At 32.5% G+C, this 23,691-nt stretch overlaps 1 protein-coding gene across 4 annotated transcripts; it reads right to left on the minus strand.

Annotated features, from left to right (window-relative positions):
* Positions 1-5,157: 5,157 nt before the first annotated feature.
* LOC126717695 (ubiquitin-conjugating enzyme E2 variant 1B-like) lies at positions 5,158-13,763 on the minus strand. 4 transcript variants are annotated; one of them, XR_007652719.1, is made up of 7 exons: positions 13,596-13,763; positions 9,554-9,693; positions 7,291-7,416; positions 7,079-7,205; positions 6,371-6,434; positions 5,784-5,849; positions 5,158-5,527 (listed from the first exon to the last, which is right to left on the minus strand). XR_007652719.1 is itself a non-coding variant. In XM_050419543.1 (6 exons), exons 1-5 carry the CDS (start codon positions 13,621-13,623, stop codon positions 6,376-6,378), a joined length of 480 nt encoding a protein of 159 aa, XP_050275500.1. In that variant the 5' UTR covers positions 13,624-13,763; the 3' UTR covers positions 5,158-5,527; positions 6,371-6,375. The 4 variants fall into 4 exon arrangements, 3 of the variants coding, with proteins under 3 accessions (XP_050275500.1, XP_050275499.1, XP_050275498.1); XM_050419543.1 differs by lacking the exon at positions 5,784-5,849; XM_050419542.1 differs by lacking the exon at positions 5,158-5,527 and having other exon boundaries at positions 5,710-5,849.
* Between the last annotated feature and the right edge of the window lie 9,928 nt (positions 13,764-23,691).

The following is a 23,691-nucleotide window of genomic DNA, read 5'->3' on the forward strand; positions in this document are numbered from 1 at the left end:
ATAAAAAAGTTATTATAACATGATAACAATATACACACATGTGTAATCACTCTTTACTTTTAGAGTTAGAAATATTGAGATAAGCATATAGAGAAGAGAGATGAGATGAGATTCATAAGAATGAGATCTGAGACCAGATTGATCAGAAAGAGAGAGAGAGAGAGAGAGATCTGTGATCTGTGTTGTTGTTTGGTTTTAGGTTGGACTGATATGCAATCAAGACGTGCAAGATTTAAATTAGGGTATGCAAAAATATATTTAGGGGTAATAAAAAAAAATTTATATATACAATTTTTTTTTTTTCATGTTAGGGGAACTGCTCCTGAGTTCATATGAAAATGATAGGCAATCACTCGTAATTTTCCACATTAGATCAAGTTATGGAAAAAGTTGAGGTTTTATATGATCTTGTACTCTGAATACACCCAATTTCACACATTGTTGGATTGTCAATTTTTTTTTTTTTTTTAGGAAACCTTCAACGTAACTATTATTGAAAAATTGGAAAATCAACACTTAAAACATGAAGTATATTTGGAGGAACAGACTCCATCCAAACATCAAGGGGAGAAGAAAGTCTAGCTCTCCTAGTTAAGGGACATGCAACAGCATTACCTTGCCTATGAATATAAGAGAATAACCAACTCCTAAGGGAGTTTACAAAGGACAAAGTGTCTTGTACTAAATGACCTATAAATGACTTCAACCGATCACCATTTCGAAGGCAGTTTATGACTATTTCAAAATCACCTTCAAAGATGGAGTTTTCGAAGCCAAGTTCTTGTACCAGCATGATAGCTTGCTTAGTTGCAAGAAGTTCCACAATCTCAACTGAGGAAGACTTCAAAATTTTTTTTGCTAGAGAAGCCATAACCTCACCTCTAGAATTTCGGATAATCACTCCAATTCCTACCTCACCCGATTCTTCAAACACAACACCGTCAAAGTTTGTCTTGTACATTCTAATCGAAGGTGGTTTCCATTTGATGTTCTTCCTTTTTGCGAGTCTGACTGGTCTTGGTTGTCCAGATTGATACGTAGCTAGTTACTGATAAGCTTCACCTGCAACACTACTCAACGGCACAACAGCTTCACTTATTCTTGTGTTGTTTCTTCGGCACCAGATGTACCAAGCGGTAGTAGCAAATAACTCCATGAACTGAGGTTTTTCTATGATAAGAAGAATTAATTCTTCAAATGAGAATCCAGCGATATGAGCTCTATCCACCCACCCGAAATACCGAGTCCAGATAGCATGTTGGATTGTCAAATTATAATGGGATCTTTTATCCAAAAAAATTATAATTTGAGTAACATTACTTTTACATGAGTCTACCATTAACACTCAATTTATTATGCACCAATTACAACTTGACACATTAGTTGTAAGTGAAATTAATTGAATCCCTAGAGTTATTGGTTTTTAAAATCAAACCAGCCTTAAGTTTCAGTATCTCTTGGTTCAAATTTTAAGAATTACTAATAATTTAAGTTAACCTCATAAAGGCAATCAATTATTTTCATTGAGTTACAATTCTTTTGACAGTTAAGAGAATAAATTTATATAATTAATAATTGATTGATCAAATTAAAATTTACAATAATGCTATTGATACAATTTTTTTCACAAAAAAAAATTCAAAATTGCTGAAGTTATTGATCATATGTGATGGGAAAAAAGTGGTGGATCTATGAGTGTTAATTGTGTTATGATTCATAGTCAAACACCCATTGATTATGAAATTTAGGCCCCGTTTGAAACACCCACTCAAACACATGTTTTCAGTTTTTAAATAGCATTACACATATTTTTACATATTTTTTCACTCATACGTATTTTCACATATGTTTTCAAACATATATTTTCAGTTTTTAAGTGTATATACCAAACACCCCATTATTATAGAAAAAGTTATGTCCGCCAATAAGTCACAAGAAAGAAAGTGTCACATCATCTGATATTAAAAGTTTGATATAATTGTTTCTAACTATATATGGGACAACAGTGTAGTGCTAGTCAAAGTCCCTTCAATTGTTAAGTCAGAAATCATAGAGGATAGGAGTAAGATCATAGTAATCATTTAGTTAATCGATACTATTTATAAGAAGATTCTCTTCTTTGGACTAAGCTTTTATGCAAAGAAGATGATTTCATACAGTACCGACCGGTACCGCCGAAATTTACTGTTTTGGTAGCTAGTCCGATAGTGAAACACTTTGATTTCGTACCGGTTTATATTCCAGCCATACCGAAGTTGTTTCGGCCATACTAGGATAAATACCGGATTTCGGCCAGTTAGTGGACACCGGGCCGGTATTAACTAGTGACCAAAAACACCTCCTTATGATAGTCGAACTTCCTCTGAATCATCATGATCATCTTACATTCTAACTTCTAACATGCAGTGAACTACAGCACCGGAGCTTTGTTGAGACTGTGAAAAGAGGCTAAAAACTTGCAAGAGAGAGAGTTTTGTGAGATTTAAAATTTAGAAAGGCAAAGGGGGCGTGAAACCCAAATAATCTCGTTTGGTATGACAACTCAAATACATGTTTTCAATTTTTAAATAATATTACATGTATTTTCACATATTTTTTCACTCATACATATTTTCACACATATTTTTAAATAATAAAACACATATTTTTAAAATACATGTACCAAATACCCACTTAACTGGATGAGTGGAAAAGCTATAAAAAGCACGTTGCAACTTGGAACACGTAAAAAAAAGCGAAAAACAGGTTGATTTATTTTTGGTTTTATCACCTGATAGTTTTCAAAAGTTAAATTGCTAATGCTTTAAAATTCTTTAATGGAGTTTTTACCAAACCATTTAATGCTTTCACCAAAACCCAACGTCCCCATCTAAAATTTAATGTTATCATTAAATTTTTTCCTTTTTTTTTTTTTGGGGGATAATTGTTTATGCAGGGGACCCTGAGTTGACGTGCATTAGGATAGTCGGGTACTACTTAGGTCAGAAGGCCTAGTGGTCATTAAATTTTTTCCTTATTAAAAGTAAAAATTCATAACAAATTAGATGGACTTTAAAAAAATAATCAAATAACATATATTACATGTAAATAATATATATATATATATATATATTTGAATTTATCAATATATAAATATAAATTTTAAATTGCAGTAATTCCGAAACAGTACATTAGTATCAATCGGTATCAAAATAGTTTGTTCCACTAGCTAAACCGAAACGACCAAGGGTACAAAATTGACTCCCTTGCTATTATGTGGTTTAGAAATACTCCTAAACTTTATGTTTAATAAGAAAAAAAACTTGAGAACAATCAAGTAAAAATATATCTTCAACTTCACTTAAAATGTCTACAAAATAGGACAATCTCTTACTAATCCATATTTTCAAAACAAACTTATCCATTTTTTTAAAAAAGAAAAGAAAAAAAAAAAAGAAGAAAACTATAACACTAGACCCAAAAAGAAAACTATAACACTAGACCCAAAAAAAAAAAAGCATCATTGCAGGGGACAAAGCGCGTGTGATAAGATTAGTTTTGTATATTTGTATCTTTTATGAAGGAGTGAGTAGGAAACTTATATAGAGATTGATTCAAAACCCTTCTCCTTGATTGGAGCCTATTTTTTTGTCATGCCATAAGGGTGGCTACATTCATGGGGGCATGACTATAGAAAATTTGATTCCCATGATTAATGGTTGTGAGGTAGTAGACGTAGATTTCACACCCAAAATCTTGGAGGTGACAATTTTCAATGCTAGGGTTCGTCCATGCTTGCTAATCCTAGGGGTTGTTTATCAATGCACAAAGTAGGCCATCTAAATCCCTCTGACCCATAATATATAATTGATTATTTTTCTTATAAATAAATATGTTTTATCCTGCCTTTCGTTAAAAGAAAATTTATATAGTTTATTGACCCGTGACTCTAATCACATATCAGTTTTCAATTTAACAAATTTTAGCTCATATTGTCTTTAAGTTAACCAAATTATTTCGTAATACAAAAAAGATTTAAAATGATTAACTCTTAAGTCAAACAGGACTTTGTCATTAGCACAATAATATCATAAACGGATTGAACTCCATCATAAACGTCTATATCGTATCAATCCTCAACTTATCTCCATTCCATAAAAACACTAACTTTTGAAACAAATAACAAAGATACGCTTACGCGCCAACAAAAGATTCAATAATATGTAGCCAGATATTATGACCCACTATGCTTAATTGGATTAAGGAACAAGATTGAGGCTGATTAATTAGAAATCAAGAAAAAGAAATATTCTCACTTGGACCTGGATGCAGACGAGTTTTTATTTTTTATTTTATTTTTTATTTTTTTAAGATTTGGGGATAGAAGTAAAGAACTATCAATCTGATTTTCCAAAAAAAAAACTATTGGATTATATCATGACAAAGATGTACCATCCAAAACGTATTGAACTCCATCATAAACATCTATATCATATCATTCCTCATCTTATCTCCTTTTCCATAAAAACACTAAGTTATGAAACAAACAACAAAGATATGCCTACGCATCAACAAAAAATTCAACATAATGTGGCCAGATATTATGACCCACAAGGCTTAATTGGATCAAGGAACAAGATTGGGGTTGATTAATGAGAAGGCAATATAAAAAAACAAAAAAAATAAAAAGATTCTCGCTTGGCCCTAGATGCAGACAAGTTTTGGTTTAAAAAAAAAAAAAAATTGGGAAAAGAAATATAGAACCATCAATTTGATTATATCATGAAAAACGTTGGAAAGTCGGAGTCTAATGAAAAAAAATAGGTAATCCATAGAAAAGTAGCATTTGGTTCAAATCTTGCTCTTGCTTTAACTAGAGAAATTCCTTTTAATTTGTTTTTGTTTTTTTTGGATGGAATCCTTTTAACTTGTTGATCTATCATTAATGAAGTAAAAGGAATACTAAAGAGCCTTTGTTGCCATATCAAGAAAGAATATGTATCTTTTGAATTTTATATAATTTGGATACCAATTACGAAATGCCAAACACACGTTACAATTTCATAATTTGTACAATTAGCTAGAGATTACGTATTTCAAACCCCCAAGAGAGAAAGAAATTACGTAAGATGGACACAATTGTCTTGCCGTTGGCTTGTGCATTCAAAAAAAAAAAAAAAAAAAAAACTAGTTATGTTTTGCTTCAATTTAGAAAGTGGTGAGACATTTACAACCTCCAAATAAAAAACAACCTTACCTTCTTAACTTTCTAACAAGCACCTGAAGAAATGAGGAAAGTATTGAAATGAAAAAGAAAGAAAGAAAGAAAGGTCGGGCCATGATGTCTAACCAGTAGGACCAGCACTAATGCCTGAACCCAGTTCTAATTCACTGTTGTTGTCCTTGACATTGCAATGCTTTACTGGACCCATTCTTATCTTCTTCTCTCTTTTTATAATTGGTGATGAGACATGCCGTACGTGTCTGTCTTCAACCCAAAACCTACCCTCCATCCCGCTCTTGCAAGAAATGGAGTGTCATGAATATACTGGAGGAAGAGGAACACATTAACTTTGCTGGATCCAACCTCATTATTATGAATTAATAATAAGTGCCACACTAGCATTTTAGGGGAGAATTGACATTGCGTTTTCTTTTTATTTTATAGAATATATAGATGAAGTGGTTACTACTTTCCTGTTGTTATACTTATAACCATCACCCTAAACATTATAGATCAAGCTCACGAGAAAAATCAAATGAAGCCACTATCTTTTACAATCCATTAATTCAGAAATACATACAATCATTTGTCCACAAGACCAAGCTCATTACTTGGAAAGCTTTCCAGTGCACAGGTTTTAGAGGGCCTGAGATCAAACTGGCCTAAGTTAGAACAAGGATTAAAACACATGATATCCTAAATTTATTGCACGGAGCAATCACCGGTTGCAAAATATTAGTAACAAAATGGGATGCATAGCCATATATTAAAATCAGGTAATAAAGTTGATTTAAGGGGAAAAAAGTGTTACAACTGTGTTATGTGGCATCATAGGCAACCCAAAAGGAGAGAGAGAGAGAGATGATTAATGATAAGGGGACTCAGATTGACAATTCAAGGTTTCCAGGCTTCCAGCAGGAAACAGTCCTAAGTTACATTACAAAAATGCAATATCAGAGAAAAAGGGAAGACATGACAATCTCTCGAACCACTCAAGGTTCCATATGTGAGCGGTCCTTAATTACATTTTCAAATGCATTGGCCCATGAATAGGTAGGTTCCATATGAGAGTGGTCCTTCATTACATTTTCAAATGCAGTGCCCTATGAATAGGTATTCATCCGATGTATATATTTATTTACATTATCATATTCATTCATACCTCACCTGACTCACATAATACAACATTTCAGCACTAGACCCTTTTGATCCGTCCTTCCCTCTTCATTGCCTGAAAAGACAATCAGACATTAGCTTCCTACTTCTAGATAACATATATCAAGATTATTCATCAAATCAGCAGAAACAGTGTCCAGCTGCCCTTTCAGTCTGATACCTTCCCATCCCAACCTAGCAACTAGAAGAGTTGAACATACACATCATGAGGAATCACCCTCTCAACCAACAAACATCAGATCGAACCCACATTTGAACCCCTCTGACCAGTAGACAGGCCATAGCCAAGTGTCAATGCTACACATGATCAGTGCCACTTCATATATAGGTCTACATCAGTGTCTCATTGTACACTTTCTCTATGAGTCAATCTCCACAGTAACACAAACTCAATTGGGTACTTAGGAGTTAGGGCAATCAACCAATTTGGATGATTCAACCCTCTTCAGCAACAAACCCACAAGCAAATTCTCTCTCTCCACCCTCCCCATCATGATGGGCCAATTTTTGTAAAGACAGAAGAAAATCAGACCAAATTGTATCATAAAAGGTGTTGATGTACTACAATGAAATTGATATAGAAGGTTGATCAATCTTCGTAGGTTACATCAACACCGCTATGTACTATGTAGTAATCATATTGTACTATAACGAAAGCAAAGGATAAGCCAGCATTAATCAATAAAAAAATGAAAACACCTTCAGGAGGCTGAGCTAGCTTCCGATTTTGGGGAGACATCATTTCTTTCTTTAGTTGAGTCAATATATCCTCCATTGTATGCTCCCTTTGCCAATTAGCAAGCATTGGAAATAGGCTAGGTTCAACCTGGTAATTTGACCACCCATGAGCTTATTTTCAATCTTTCGATAACAAGTAAAACTTAAAGTGCCTTAAAGAGTCTTCAACTTACCACTCCAGTTTCCTGATTGATACAAGTCATGTTTATCCGGGTTTGGAACCTAACAGTTGGTGGGTTATCTGGATAATCCTTCCCACAAAACAGTTTCAACTGGTAGATTCTCCCTTCATGAACAGTCTGAAAGCAACATGATTTACAAATCATCAATTCTTTTCCTTATAAGAAATAATGGTGAAAGTCAGACACATATAATGTTGATCAGCAGAAATGTCAGGTCTTAAATTCAAAAGGAGAGAAATTGAATATAAAATCTGAACCATTCTCAGTTCTAGTGGATCTATCTCACAACCATACTGCAACTAAGGCATACCAATGTGTATTCAGGACATTGCTGGAATTACCTAGCTATGTCCAGAACTTAGAGACACATGGCTGAGATGTGTTGGGCATGCAAGGACACTATAAAAAGAAGGTAATGAAAATATATTTTTTGTTGTTTTTGTCAAAAGTTTTGACTGCATTGAAAGGTAGCTGTATATTGCAAAATAATGATTAAAAGGATATTAAAGTTCTGAACCTTGCCATTAGCATGCATTGTAGAAATATTAATATCTACCGCTTAAAAAACAATGGAATTCTGTAGTTTATTACTCATTGATACTTTGTAATTGTCAATTGCTATAAGGAGACCAACACCAGATCGTGATTAGAGATTCCCATGACTAATATACCAGAGAAGTCCCAAAACAGAATGGAAAAAAGAAGGGAGTTGAGCTTGGATAGAAAAAACTAGGGCATGTTGTCAAGCTGCAAAAGAGATTTTAGCTATTCAAAATGACATTTACTTTAGCATGAGACATGAGTTGAACCTAAGAGCAATTGCAACCCAACCTAATTACTTTACCATGTGGGCTGACACCCACAGGTCTTTTCAAAGTGACAATTCTTGCTGCATTAAGAGATATTCTTCAAAGCACAACCACACAAACATTCTTGAAAATCAATTTTATATGATAATGTTCTAAGAAACAGGTGTTTAAATGGGGAGCACCAACCTGGATTGGACACAAGGAATAATATCTAAAAATAATTGATGATAGACCATATTCCTTATTTTCTATGTTTTCACCCTCAAATATTAGTAAATCACTAGCTCTCTCAATGGGCTGTTAGTCAGCCAGTCTACTATGGCCTTCCTGAAGGCTCAAGGGGTTCAAGGGGTATTTCTTTTCCTTGGCAATGCATTTGTGAAACAAAGGTGCCTCGTAAGGCCTCTTTTTTAACATGGACAGCAGCTCTGGGTAATATATTGATTGTTGATAATTTACAAAAGTGACACATTTGATTTTGGCTTGGTGTTGCATGAGTAAATGGTGGAGAGACACTGGAGCATTTCTTGCTTCATTGTTCTGTAGCTAGAGATTTGGATCTCTTGTGTTTTCTTTATTTAAATTATTTTGGGTTATGCCAAAGAAGGTAGTTCAAACGTTGGCTTATTGGCAAGGAAGGAAATCATAGGAGTGTAAATTTTGGAAGGCTGCTCCTTGACCTTTATGTGTTTAATACACTACATGGCGAGAAAGTAATAGTAGGACCTTTGATTGTGTAGAATGTCCTATTTGTTTTATTAAACAGTCTTTGTTACAATCTTTACGATTGGATGAATGCAATAGGCCACATCCCTATTGTATGTTTTCTAGAATTCTTAGATTCTTTGAATCTCCAATTGTAATTATTTAAACGAGTTAGTAGCACCCCATGTAATCCAACTAGTTCTTTTTTAATAAATGATTCCTATTCATAAAAAAAACCAATGCATTCTAATACCAAAGTGCCAGAGTTGGCAGCATGAATCTGCTTATCCCTCCGGTCCAATATAACTCATGCATGTGTAAGAACTATTCTCAGTTTCCTTGCCTAGACCATTAAAGATGCCAAAGTTTTACATTATTTTCTGATAATGGAGATATTTTTCCCCAAGGGCAGGATGAAGGGGAGATTAAACCCAATTCCCTCTGCTTCATGAGACGCGTCTCCAGCTGATTATACTACTGAAGGGTTATTTCACATTCTAAAGGTCAATCTACCATTCTACTTCTAAATGATTATAATTAACATGTCAACAGTTACTATGTTAAACAACTTACCCTATTTGAAAGATGGTCACTGGTGACTAGGAACTATCACAATATTTTTGTAATTAGGAAGGCAGCACACACACACACACACACACACACAAATGTACAAAAACTATATAGAAAGAATGGGAAAAGAAAAGAATGGAAAAGTAAAGAAAAAAAAAAAGGAATCCTACATTTGGGGGACCAATAATAGTCCCTGTCCATGATTGCATATAGATATCATCCGCATCATCCATTCCATAGCTGACAGTTCCATCCCCAATTCCTTTTTCACCTCTCTCGAGCTCTTCTAGTAATCTGAAATTCCTAGGAACTGCAATGACCACAAATTTTAATCACATAATTATATTCCAGCTATGCATGTTATCTTAAAAGATGCAAGATCAAACAAAATTTACCAATTATATAGTTGTACTGACTGATGAAGACCGTCAAATTACACATTTGTTCCAGTTTTCAGAAAGAAGGCAAAATAAATAAATTAAAAGGAAGTGTTTAAATGCTACATACAGGTTCAGTTACATAAAATTTATATTGGTTCACTACCATCACAAAAGAATCATCTCTCTCTCTCTCTCTCTCTCTCCAATATCTATATTTTAGATGTAATTGCACTCAAGACTCTTGAGTTATGGGAAAAGCATCTATGAAATAGTTATGAGAGATTATGCACTACCATTGCATAAGCTACACAAAGACAATTTTTCATACAATTTTCTTCAATAATTTGAAAACTAATGATGGAAAACTCTGTGACATGGCCATAAAAGTCTCACACTACCATTGTGTTTGTAACAATTGGAAATGGAGAGTTCTTCAATAACATTCGCTACAATACTTCAAAATGAATAAGAAACTTCCTTTACATCCAACTTGAATCCTGGACTTTCCTTGACATCTTGTAAAAATGTCATTCATGTAGAGTCAAGCTACCTACACCATTTTTTGGTTTTAAATATCTGATTCCACCTTACAGTGACCAAAAGTTGTGTAGAAACTGACGACATATCATCTATGGAAAGGCATTCTCGCTACAAAGAGAGTTGATGGATAAAAATTCCCTTGATTCCAGTGTCTCTCAAATGTTAGCTACAATGCTCATTCAAAACATGTTTTCCAAAATGTGTAGCACCAGATATCAACCGCCATCAAGATGTGCATACTGAGTAGCAAAAGGTAATAAACTCCTACTTAGCCATTCTGGTATGACAGCATCTACAGATTGAAATTCTTAGAGGCTCTTCATTTAACCTTGAAATGTCATCCACATAAACCCCCCCCCCCCCCCCCCCCGGGTGGCCCCCCTCTTTAACCTTGTTTCTCCACTATCCTCCTGAAGAAAATACGCAAAATAGGCTCCTCATAGCTCCCCTGTCAACGCAGAATTACAAATTGATACGTCATATGAGAAGCACTTGGCTGGCATATTTTGGTGCCATCTAACCTAGCAAGAATGGTAAAGCTACAGCATCTTGATATGTAGGCTCATCCACCTGATTCCTTCATTTTCAAGTTACCTGTTATTTGCTGCTACATACTCTTGGTCAAACATAAAATAGGATTACATAGTAACATCTTTCAAGTCAAATGTAATATCTTTTTCTAGATCATCTTGCACCTCCTCCCCTTACAAGGTGTTAGGTGAAGGATAAGGTCATTGGTTCAAGGCCCATTGGGTGCGTGTGTAACTTACCAAACAATATATATATATATATATATATATATTTGATAAGATGTCAAATGTAATATCTGGTTCCACTATATTACGCACAAAAAGAAAACTCGCTGAAACCAACCTATGTTTAAGTTTCAGAGCTAGGTTTAAAACAATAAGAGGAAGAGCTAGCACACATAAGCTTCAAGCTCAAAGATTGGGACAAGTTTATTATCCAATTTCCATCATATCTTTCAACTCGAAGTATACTTGGCCAACTAACTGAGGTTAACCATTTTCTAATCTGGAAAATTATATATTTCTCTTTTTTGACAACAGAAAATATGCTTGAGCTCAAACACAAACTACAAATGAAATTTAAGGAAAGAATATATAATAAAAATAAAATTGATCTCAACATTTAAGTCTAGGATAAACCAACCTATATCAACGATTTAGGCAATATTCACAAAGCAAACTAAAGTTACTCTTGAAACTCTAGAAGCAATACACCAACATCAACTCTAGACAGACATCAGAAATGCATTGCCATAATGCACAAAAATAACATTAAAATATTAATGCGTGAAAAAGAAAGACAAAAGAGAAAGGAATAATACATACATTCCGGGTTGGATTAAAAAAAATTCATCTTTTCATTTATATTTATAATTTAATCTATTAACCACAACCATTAATTCAATTACAAACTAATGCATTGGAATTCATCATCTCTCCCTGACCCTGCAGAAGTAGGACTTCTTTGTGCATGGAGTACGACCTCTTTCTATGGCAGAACTGGTTTGGAAGATTGGTAGCTTTTCCCTACGTAAACAGGGGTGAGTGTTGTTCGAACCCCAGTGCCAAGGCACCACAAGAAGCTTGGAATCATTAGGTTATCCCTCTATCCTTGTTGTGGAATGGACTTTAGGGAGGGAGAAGAATCATTGAACTTTTGAAGATGTGGAAAACTCAGTGGTTCAACTAAAGATGTATTTCACTAAATCATGTTTTAAAGGTCTTTTGCGTTGGGTATAAGGTTTCTCATTCTTTTTAAGATTTCATTAATTCCCTTTCATTTCGATTGTAATTTGTATTTGATGTAATCTTTTAGGCTATCTTATGTATACATCCTACGTACATGAGGCCAAGATCCTTGTAACTCAGTGGTATTGCCTAGTTTCCTTTCCTTTATAAAGAGAACCAAAGTTCAAATTCCCCTTCCCTCACTTGTAACAATTGAATTATTAAAAACATCATGTGCACATGAGGTAGTTCCTCCATCTTGATTAAATTTTATTACTTATACAAAAAAAAAAACATTACTCTCTATTAGCATCTGCATAAATCATCAGTTTAATATTGTGACATTAATATTTTATATCAACATTAAATTCATCACTCTTAATATGCAAAACCATAAGAAAGTAAATTATTATAGCAATGATAATAAAGACCATAACCCAAAGCAAACACATCCAACAGTCATTACCCAACAGGTGCATATCTTCTAATCAATACAAGTAAAAACCAACTCCAAAAAAAAAAATCAGCTTATACAATTTATCCTATAAACATGGTGGGCAAGATTGCATTCTGTTCTTGTAGCACGTATTAGGCTTCACAATTTATCCTAGAAATGCTGTGTTTGGTTGACAGCAGCACAATAATTTGATGTGATTCCATTCCAAATAGCAAAACTTTACATGTTTAACAAACACAGCTTCCCCTACATTTGTTACTTGTTGCCCATACATTTTTCCTTTCTTAGTGCTTCTTTCACTTTTAAAGGCCAGAAATGGTTGAATCAATCACCACATAATTGAGATTGTGCCTCAAAATGCGATACACAAAAACCTAATCAAAGTCTTATACAATATAACAGAACCACCACTTCATTCTCATTTTCAATTACTCAAAGCCCCCTTCCCCCCAGCCAAAAAAAAATTGGAGTTTTCCTCCAAGCCGTTAGGAAAGTTCCTCCAACCCACTTTCTGACAATCGCATGACTCACTTAATAATCATGTTGATTGTTTAAATGATTTAATGATTCATGTGATTTCATATACGTGGTTGATCCTCCGAACCGCCATGCCACGCATTAGGAGCACCAACCCAGTTCGGAGAAACACCTCATCCAAATAAAATTAAAAAAAATGAAGAATTTCGATACCCAATGTTTAATATATGAAATTGATCAGGTTCATATAGAAGCAACCCCTAAATTGTAACCTAAAAATTCAAATCCCAGACTTGAAAGCCTAAGCATTTTCCAAAACTCAACAAAGGAGAAATGAAATTCTCCAAACCCAAATCAAATTAAGAAAACCCATGTTTCAGAAAACCCCAATAGAAACCCAACCCCTATATTCTACAATCTACAGCAACAAACAATGCCAACAAAAATCCCACAAAAACTCACTCACACACAAAGACAAAAAAAAAAAAAAAAAAAATCACAATAATAATAATAATAATAAGAATAAGAATCATCATAAAATTAAAACAACCCATAAAAGATTACAAGAAAGCAAAAAAGAATCTAGCTTTAGAAAGCTCACCGACAACACTGGATCCCTCAGAGCCCATTTGAGCCACAGCTAGCTAGGGTTACTGAATTGTAGAGAGAGAGAGAGAAATGGGTTGTTATAAAGATTGGAAGAGAAGTCCAACTACTCTTTCGCACTGCTCACATCACAAAAAAGTCTCTCAATTTCCTCCCTCTCTACACTTCTATACACTTGGAAGGATCAAATTGATCAAAAGCATTTTGATTCCCTGTTCCACACTCTACTTGTTCTTATTCTGCACCTCTCTCTCACACCCGTTCGATTAGGATACCATTCAAAAATTCCTGTCCTGGTCTTCATGCATTTTCTTTTCTTACCATTAAACAAAATGGTTATTTATTTATTTATTTATTTCTTTATTAATTTAAAAAAAAAAAAAAAAAAAAAAAAAAAAAAAAACTATCACATTACCATTAAACAGGCAAAAAATTCTGTTCTTTTTTGAGAAATTCTATTCTTTATTGAAAGAAATTATAGATTTGTAAAATAATTGATAAAAAAATACTATTTTAGTCCCGAAATTTTATTAAAAGTATGCTTTTCATCTTTAAACTTTCAATTTTTTTTTTAATACTTAAATTTTGTAAAGAGCTTTTCAAAATAGTTTAGAGATAAAAATAGAGATAATTTTTTTTATTATAAATGAAATACAAACTTTTAATAAAGTTTAAAGACAAAAAATAAAACATTTTCAAAGTTTACAAGTTTATGGATGAAAAGCAAACTGATAGTAAAGTTTAGAAACCAAAATAATATTTTACCTCAAAAATATTAAATCATATGGTTTTACTTAAATTGTCTAATTTTTTTATTTTATTTTTTATTTTTTATGTTAAGTTATTTTGATCAAATAATCATACTTTCCTTCAATTATGCACATTATTTGTGGGCTTTTAAAGTATTTTTCTTTTAAACTTCAAGTAAATATTAAAAAAGATCAATTCAAGATTTCTATTATATATATATATATATATTTACATATAAATATTATATTTTATATTTAAATAATTTTCTAAATAATATTATTTTATTAATTTCTATTTTGGTGTGCTTGCATATTTATGTTTACTAGTTAAAGCAGCACGTGCAAGGCACGTTCTAGCCATGGAAAAAAAAAAGTAGTGATTAAGATCAATTTTAAATTTTATTTGTATCACAAAATAAAAAGAGACATTAGTTTTAAGAATTTTGATAATTATGTTATAGAAAGTTAATCTCATTCGTATAAGACCGTTACGGATCCCAGTCTAATATTTTATTATTTTATTTTGACCTATAACTTATACCTTAATAGTTGTGAATATATTGTAATAACAACAATATGTCACGACATTTTTAGTTGTGCTAAATCTCGGTATGATATTTTATTATTTTATTTTATTTTGACCCATAAGGAATTGACACATGCGTCACAACATTTTCACAATATCTCTATGTATACATTGTACTTAATTACAATGTAAATTTATATTGTAGACACAAAAAAATTGGCAAATTTTGTACCCATTTACAAAATTTGTACAATATTTACCATTTTTTGTGCAAATGTGTATAATATTAACCACTTTTGTGTATTTGCAATGTAAACTTGCATTGCAAGTACAAAGTAAACATATAAAGATGTTAAAAACAAAAAAACAAAAAACAAAAACAAATCTTAAACCAATTGGCATACTTGGAAGGAAAAGAAAAAAGAAAAAAAAAAAAAAGGAAAAAAAGAAAACACAACAAAAAGTGCACCTCACTAATTGAATAAACCAAAAAGACACAATTCATGAATCTTTGGCTCTTTTTATATAGTTAATAGAAATAGATATGCCAGCTTACATAAATATTTAAAAGGAAAAAAAAAAAAAAAAACTTTAGGCATTGTATAAATTAATGTTAAAATGTTGTGGACTTGGCATTTTTTTTATTTGATCTATAAAAAATTGAGATCTTAACAATTGTGAAAATATTGTGATAACAATAAGTGTTGTAACATTTTCTCAAAACATATATTTTTAGTTGTGGTTGGTCACAGTCTCATATTTTATTATTTTATTTCGGCGTGTAAAAAATTGACGCGTCAATAATTGTGAAATTTGTTGTATCAATATAACAATATATATACCAGCTTACATAAATATTAAAAAAAAAAAAAAAAAAACAAACCGATTACTAAAAAAAAACTTTAGGCACTGTATCTACTATGCCAGTTGAATAAACCAAAAGCACTACACAATAAGTATTGTAACATTTTTTCAAAATATTTATTTTTAGTTATGGTTGGTCACAGTCTCATATTTTATTATTTTATTTTGACTTGTAAAAAATTGACATGTCAATAATTGTGAAATTTGTTGTGCCAGTATAACAATATATATACCAGCTTACATAAATATCTAAAAGAAAAAAAAAAAAAAAAAAAAAAAAAAAAAAAAAAAAACCTTTAGGCACTATAGCTATAGGATCCATTTAGATTGAACTTATTGTTGCTGAAATTGAAAACACTGTAGCAAAATAATTTTTAAATGTTTGAATAGTACTGTAGGACACATTTTTAATGAAAAAGTTGCTAAAAAGTGAGATTTATGGGTCCTGTGAACAGTACACAGGACCAATTGACAGTGCCATAACAGGGCAATGTGTGGACGTTAAAAGTGGTGTGGGTCCTGTGCACAGTGCATGGGACCCACTGGCAACTGTGTTCATGTGCTTCCGGTAAAAATAAAAAAATAAAAAACGCAAAAGCAGACGCAGGAATAATCTCAATCAAAACCGCACCATAGTGCCAGTTGAATAAAGTAAAAGTACTGCACAATAAGTGTTGTAACATTTTTTCAAAACATTTATTTTTAGTCGTGGTTAGTTATAGTCTCATATTTTATTATTTTATTTCGACTTGTAAGAAATTGACATGACAATAATTGTAAAAATATTGTGAAATTTGTTGTGTTAGTATAACAATATATATACCAGTTTACATAAATATTAAAAAAAAAAAAAAAAAAAAAAACTTTAGGGAGTGCCAGTTACTGTACTAAACCAAAAGCACCGTAGTTACAGTGCATAAGCGCATTCACGATAAATCAAAAGCACTGCACAATAAGTATTGTAACATTTTCTCAAAACATTTATTTTTAGTTTTGGTTGGTCATAGTCTAATATTTTATTATTTTATTTCGACTTGTAAGAAATTGACATGTCAATAATTGTGAAAATATTGTGAAATAAGAATATATATACCAGCTTACATAAATATTATAAATAAAATAATAAAATAAAAATAAATAAAAAACTTTATGTACTGTAGCTACAGTACCGCTTGGCACCGTAGCTACAGTGCCGCATGGTGCTCACGAAACCAAAAAGTTACTGTTGCCGCTACAGTACTTGCACAATGCAAATACACTGAGTGCACAGTGATAAAGTACTGTAGCAGAATAACCGCTTATGAAAATATTGTGAAATTTGTTGTGTTACTATAAGAATATATATACTAGCTTACATAAATATTTAAAAAAAAAAAAAAAAAAAAAAAAAAAAAAAAAAAACTGTATGTACTGTAGTGACAATACCGCTTGGCACTATAGCTACAGTGCCGCATGGTGCTCAGGAAACCAAAAAGTTACCGTTGTCGCTACAGTACTTGCACAGTGCAAATACACTGAGTGCACAGTGACAAAGTACTGTAGCGGCATAACTGCTTTTATATATAAGAAATTTAATACTGTATTTTTTTTATGTGATTCTTTAATTTCTTTTATATATTTTTAAAAATAAATCAATTATTAATCCAATAGGTGAACTAGTGAACAATCATGCCTCTCTTGACAATTTAATGAATAGTTCAAATTTGGTAACTGTTGAGGGGAAAATTTTGATGTTCCCAAATAAAATATGGGGTAGCCAAGCCGAAACTCAATGATGGGCCCTTGAAATAAAGCCCAAAGGCTATCGGTGTGGTGTAAGTCCGCCCAAGTAAGAAATAGAGGCTGCACCCTAACAAGAAAACAACAATAAAGCCCAATAAATACGTTAGTATTGTTAGTTTGTTATATTATTAGTCTTTTTATGACATCGTGGTTTAAATTAGTCCTCTAGAGGTACAGTATTATCTCCAGCGATAGGGGTGAAATTATACTTAGAGTCCAGCAGTTAATGATTAAATAAATTTACGAAAGTGTTCACTCCTGAGAGTCCTTGTGTATCTTGGTTAGGGAATTTATAGTACTTTCAGCCATCATTACATCAATGTGAGGGAAAAACTCAATTGTTACAAATACATTATATCCTTCATCATAATAATAAAAAACAATGATTAAAGGCTCCATAGTTACAAATAAAATAAGAAACATTGGATGGAATGAAGGAAGAGAAAGATTTCTAGTTCAGTGCAGCAAGTATTAAACTAAGATTTTGGTGAGTGTATAATTATAAGGCATGAATGAGATGAATGTAGGCTATTCTGAGTAAGTGAGATGGGATTAACACTAAGATTGAAGCTTTTTATGAGTAATGGGCTATTTGTGTCTAGTTGGAGGACATTTTTAAGCTGTGGTTGTGTAGAGGGGTGGGAAGAATATCTGGGATCAGATGAGGTTAGGCTTAAGATGATGAGTGGTGAGCTTAAGGAAAGCTAAATCACGAGCAAAGTAGTAAACAAACCAAGGGTTTCAAAGGGAGTGGTTGTCCTGGTCAGTTATGGGATGTTTATGGAGTAGGAAGGTGTAAGCAAGGTGGTGAATGTTGGTGTTATGGTGACTATAGGCTGAGAAAGGTTGTGAGTGAGCTCAAGAGAGCTTATGGAAGCTTAAAGAAAGCAAATAGGGATTGAATTTCTATAGAGTGTAGTCAATGACAGAAATTTTTAAAGAGGCTCTATCTCCTTGGGCTGAGGTGTGTATGTTTTTATAATGGAGTTTTAGAGAAGTATTGATTGACAAGAATCCAAAAACACATGACTCATCAGGGGTGATGAATCAAGGTTTAACTTTCTTGGGATTTTTTTATCAGAAGTAGGAAAATCCACTTTGAGGGGCTGTCTTGCTTCTTTGGGTAATGATGGGATTTTAGAACATTTTGCATTAAATGCTAAAATTGCTGAGATTGTGTTCAGCCAATGGGATTAAGGCAAGTATCAAGAACGAATCCTAATGTTGCAACTGAGATTTGGTCCCCAAGAAATAAGATTCAACACCCCAAGCCAGGTGTCAAATTCTTAGTCCACTTTAGGGGGTTCTGCTAAAGATCCTTTTATGCCCTCCAAACCGCATGTTCCCAATTTTTCCCCTTTAGGATTCATGAGCTTGGTAGATGAATCATGTCTTGAACGTTTTTAACATTTATAGCATCAATTTGTTGAAGTTTAGATAATTTGGTTTCAGCTCCCCTTTTGTTGGAGGTGCAGTCTTAAGGAAGATGATGGAGTCCCTTTATCCTTTGGACTTCAACTAATATGACAGCCTTTGGGCACTATTCACGTCAGGTAGAGGGTGGCAGAAAACTGATGGGATAGCCCTTAGTCCATTCTCAAAGGCTTGGTTCTCTTGTATGAGTCTATAGTTACCTTTTGGTTAGTTGCTTGTGTTTTTTGCTTGGGCTTGCTCACATGGGCTGGGTTGTGTGCACATGTTGCCATGGGCTTTCATTCCTCATAGATTTTTATTAGTAAATATTTTTGGGTTTTTCATAAATACTTGCAATGGGCCTTTGAGCAATTAGTTGTAATGTTTGAAACAATAGAACAAGTTTCAAAATACTATTGTAAATACTATTTATTTTGATGAATTCCATGTTGCAATAATATTCATAGTTTCTAATAATCGCATCATAACTTAAATGATGAGCTTGTGGGTTTGAATGTTTACCATGAGTGTCGAAGGTGTATATTATGGATGTCACGATGCAAATGATGTCCATGTATTTCATGGGTTTATAACAATAAATATATGTCATGGGTCTAATAATCATAACTTTCCATGGGCTTTTACAAGATAATTGACGTGGGTTTTGAGAATAGATAATTCATAAATTTCATAAACTTGTAATATTATAGTAATATGTTTAAGAATTTAAAGTATTGTTCATCATCAGACTTTTAAGTGATATAATTATGATATAGTATTTTGTCGAGTATTTAATAACTTTGGACTTTTGATAGAATAGTGTCAAGTAGTTAGCTTGGGCTTTTAACAATGCCAACGCAAGTTGGGCTTTTGATATTGTCAATGAGAATTGGGTTTTAAATAGTGTCAAGTAGTTAACTTGGGCTTTTAACAGTGCCAACGCAAGTTGGGCTTTTGATATTGCCAATGAGAATTGGGTTTTAAATAGTGTTAATGCAAGTGGGGCTTTTAATATTGCCAATGAGAATTGGGTTTTAAATAGTGCCAACGTAAGTGGGGCTTTTGATATTGCCAATGAGAATTGAGTTTTGATGTTGCCAATGAAAATTGAGTTTTAAATAGTGCCAACGTAAGTTGGGCTTTTGATATTGTCAATAAGAATTGGGCTTTGATGTAGCTATTGAAAATTGGGTTTTGATATTGTCAATGAAAATTGGGCTTTGATGTTGCCAATGAGAATTGGGCTTTGGATAAATAAATTGTCATAGGTTTAAATCATGGGCTTTGATCATGGATTTGAATTCCATTGATAAAATTGCTTTGCCATGGACTTGAATCATGGGCTTCTCAAATATTGTCAAGCATAAGTATTCTTGGGCTTTAAATAGAATATGATAATAATATTGGATAAAATATGAGTTTTGGGGCTTTTTGTGATAGTTTATATCATAACCCAATTTAAATAATGAGATATGAAACATTTGTGATTAACATAATAATAGAGCAAAAAATATTTAGGAAAACCCAATAACTTATTAGTGGTGTTTGAAAATAAATAGGTGATACCAAAATAAAATTAGGTGTAAAAAAAAAAAGTACCCTAATAGTAACTATAGTGAATATGCACCTCAACTATAATAATCTTATGGGTAAATTGCAAAATACATTCTTGAAATTTGGAGTTATTTGGATTTTACACCCTGAAATTTGAGAAATTGGATTTCACACCCTGAAGTTTCACTAAGTTAGCAAAACTCAACCCTCTATTAGTGACTTGCATATGTGGCTATTAGTGACACACTGGCATGCTAATGTGTAATATTTTTACCAAATTAACTCTACAAAATGACATTGTTTCAAAGAAAACAAAAGCACTAGCACATTGAAACAACACCATTTCACCCAAACTCAAAACACAAAACCATTCGTTTCTCCTCTTTCCAATTCTCTCTCTCTAGCTGGTCTCTCTCTTCTGCTAGCTAGTTTTGCATCCTAGGTGACTGTGCATCTTGGTTGAAATGTTTAAATGTTGGAATAACTGGAAAATATATTTGAGTACTAAGTAATTTTGTTGATTTGAGAGTACTTTTATTATTATCTTTCATGTCTCTCTCTCCCCACATAGACATGCACATCTGGGGTCTGCTTTTACATTGTTGTTTTTTAGCATAGTTGTTTATTAACCCATGTGTGACTTTACGCCAATTACTCAATTTTGTTGTCTAAGTATCAATCTTTTGGCTTCCTTTTGAGCTTTCTGTAGTGTGCTGTCTCGGTAGAAAAAAAAAAAAAAAAAGTGGTTGAAGAGGGCTTGCTTTTGATTTTGATTTCTTGATGCTTTAAACCAACTAGGTAGTTCCTTAGCTTTAACCATTAGTTGGGTAGAAGAGAGAGATTAGTTGGAGAGAAAGAGAAGAGAAACTCATTATCATTGTCTCAGACCCGAACTGGAGCCATCACCGATGGAGTTAAAGGTTGGGTTCGTGGCTTAGTAGCTTTGGTTTCAGGGATATTGGGAATCTGAAATAGTGTGCTAAAACGGGTCGTAAGTTGTAAGAGTAATGTCTTTGTGTTTTGAGTTTGGGCTAAACAGTGCCATCTCAATCTACCAATGACTTTACTTTCTTTGAAATGGTGTTGTAGAGTTAATTTGGCAAAAAGAAAAAAAAATTACATATCAACATGTCAACTTATCACTTAGCAACCATGTATGCAGGTCACTAACAGAGGTTTGACGTTTGATGAAACTTCAAGGGTATACTTTGCAATTTACCCTAATTATTTGGAAAATTATTTCATTTTCTATTTGGATTTTTTAGGAAAAGAATCATGTTTTTTAAATTAATTACTTTTAAAACAAGGAGCATAGTTAGTAGAATTCGTCAGCTTTAAAATAAAAATGTATGTTTCAAAATTTTGACACAAAAACATGAAAACAAAGAAAGAATGAAACATATATAGTATGAGTATTTATTCTTAAAGATCTCGTGACAACAATGTAAAAAAATGCTTGCCATAAATATATTTTTAAAAGTAAAATAAAATAAAATTTGTTTCATGATCATGTACAAAATTCTCAACAATTTAATTCGAAAGGATTGAGTTCAAGTTACATCTGGTGTAACTTTAAACGATGTTACGCCACTCAATATTTTTTAATTGAATACGAATTTTAACAAATGAACTATTGGATTATATTATCTTCGTACATTCTCCATGCTTGCAAAATTTCAAGATGATTAAATATCAATAGTCATATCATCAATCAATTATTTGAATTCAAGTTTTTGTAGTTTAAAATAATGCATAAAAGAGAAGAGGAATTTTATTGTATTCTTTTATTGTAAAGAGTCATACAGAGGATTATACTCACGTATATACAAATCAATATAAATTGATAATTTGTTACACTATTTTGTGACCATATAATTTATCTTTTTACGAATTTTGTGTGTACACTATCTTTTATGAAAGATCTACATTGTTTATTACATCATCATTAATATTTTCAACCACTTCATCTAATGTGTCATCTTCGTATCTTGTTCTTGATCAACATATTTGGAAAGCTCATTAAGTTTATCAAGATCAATCAAATCCAAGTCTTGAGATTCTAAGGAATTGAATTTATTCATCATTGTCATGTTTATTCTTACTAAATATGGCAACATCTTAGGGACCAACTTGTTTCTCTACTTTTGTTAGTGCTACTTTGAATACACTCTTGAATTCACTAATGCTCACATGATAAAGAATCTACAAGGTTGCCTCAAAATTTTAATGGCATGCTTATGTAAGATTGGACGACTATCTTCATTCTTTACAATAATTTCATCATATTCCTATAAATGAAGTAACAATTACTATAATGCATAAAATTAACCAAGAAATAATTATTTAAATATTAATATTATATTAGAGTCAATTAAAGTAGAAAGAATGAAAAAAAAGAAGAAGCAATGAAATAGTAAAAATAACATTAATAGTATTAAAAAAGAAAGTATGCCAATTAAGGAAATAACATAAAGTATGGCTTTTGTTGGAGGTTGTTTTTTTTATCATTTGTCAGACTCATGTTTTAGTTGTAAGACTTGGGCTCTTCAAGGCTATAATAGAGTTATGGGTGGAGCTGAGTTTGATAAACCATGAAAAATAGATCCATTTTATAGAACCAATATGTGCGCAAACAGCAATTAATCTAAACAACTATGTAGGAAAAATACATATATATGCATATAAAGGAATTAAGAGAGTTAGAGAGAAAAATGAGTATTTCAATGGATTTTATTCTTCCATGAAACCCAAAATACTGGTTCCCAAAGCCACATAACCTTTAATCCGTGGAACCCAAAATATCGATTCCTGGATCCATAAGACCTTTAATCCGTGGAATCCAAAATATCAGTTCTTAGAGTCACAGGGCAAACCCAAAATACCGGTTCCCAAAGTCACAAGGCATTTACTCTGTGGAACCCAAGATGTTGGTTCTCAAAGCCACAAAACCCTTTAATCGTGGAACCCAAAATACTAGTTCCTAGCTTCGTGGAACCCTTCTCTAATTCTGTGAGAGACCACGCCCCCGGTCTGTTTTTATAGATATTGGGTCAAACCCACGTGAATGGGTGAAGTCGTGTTATTGACTCTCAAAATAAAGGTTCAACTAATTATATTTTCCCCTTTAGATTAAAAGTTTTACAATGGAGTCGTCACTTATTTAATTATTGGAATAAATAAGAAAATTAAAATTGAAAAATTCC

This window comes from Quercus robur, chromosome 3, assembly GCF_932294415.1.
Source record: "Quercus robur chromosome 3, dhQueRobu3.1, whole genome shotgun sequence".
Taxonomy (NCBI): domain Eukaryota; kingdom Viridiplantae; phylum Streptophyta; class Magnoliopsida; order Fagales; family Fagaceae; genus Quercus; species Quercus robur.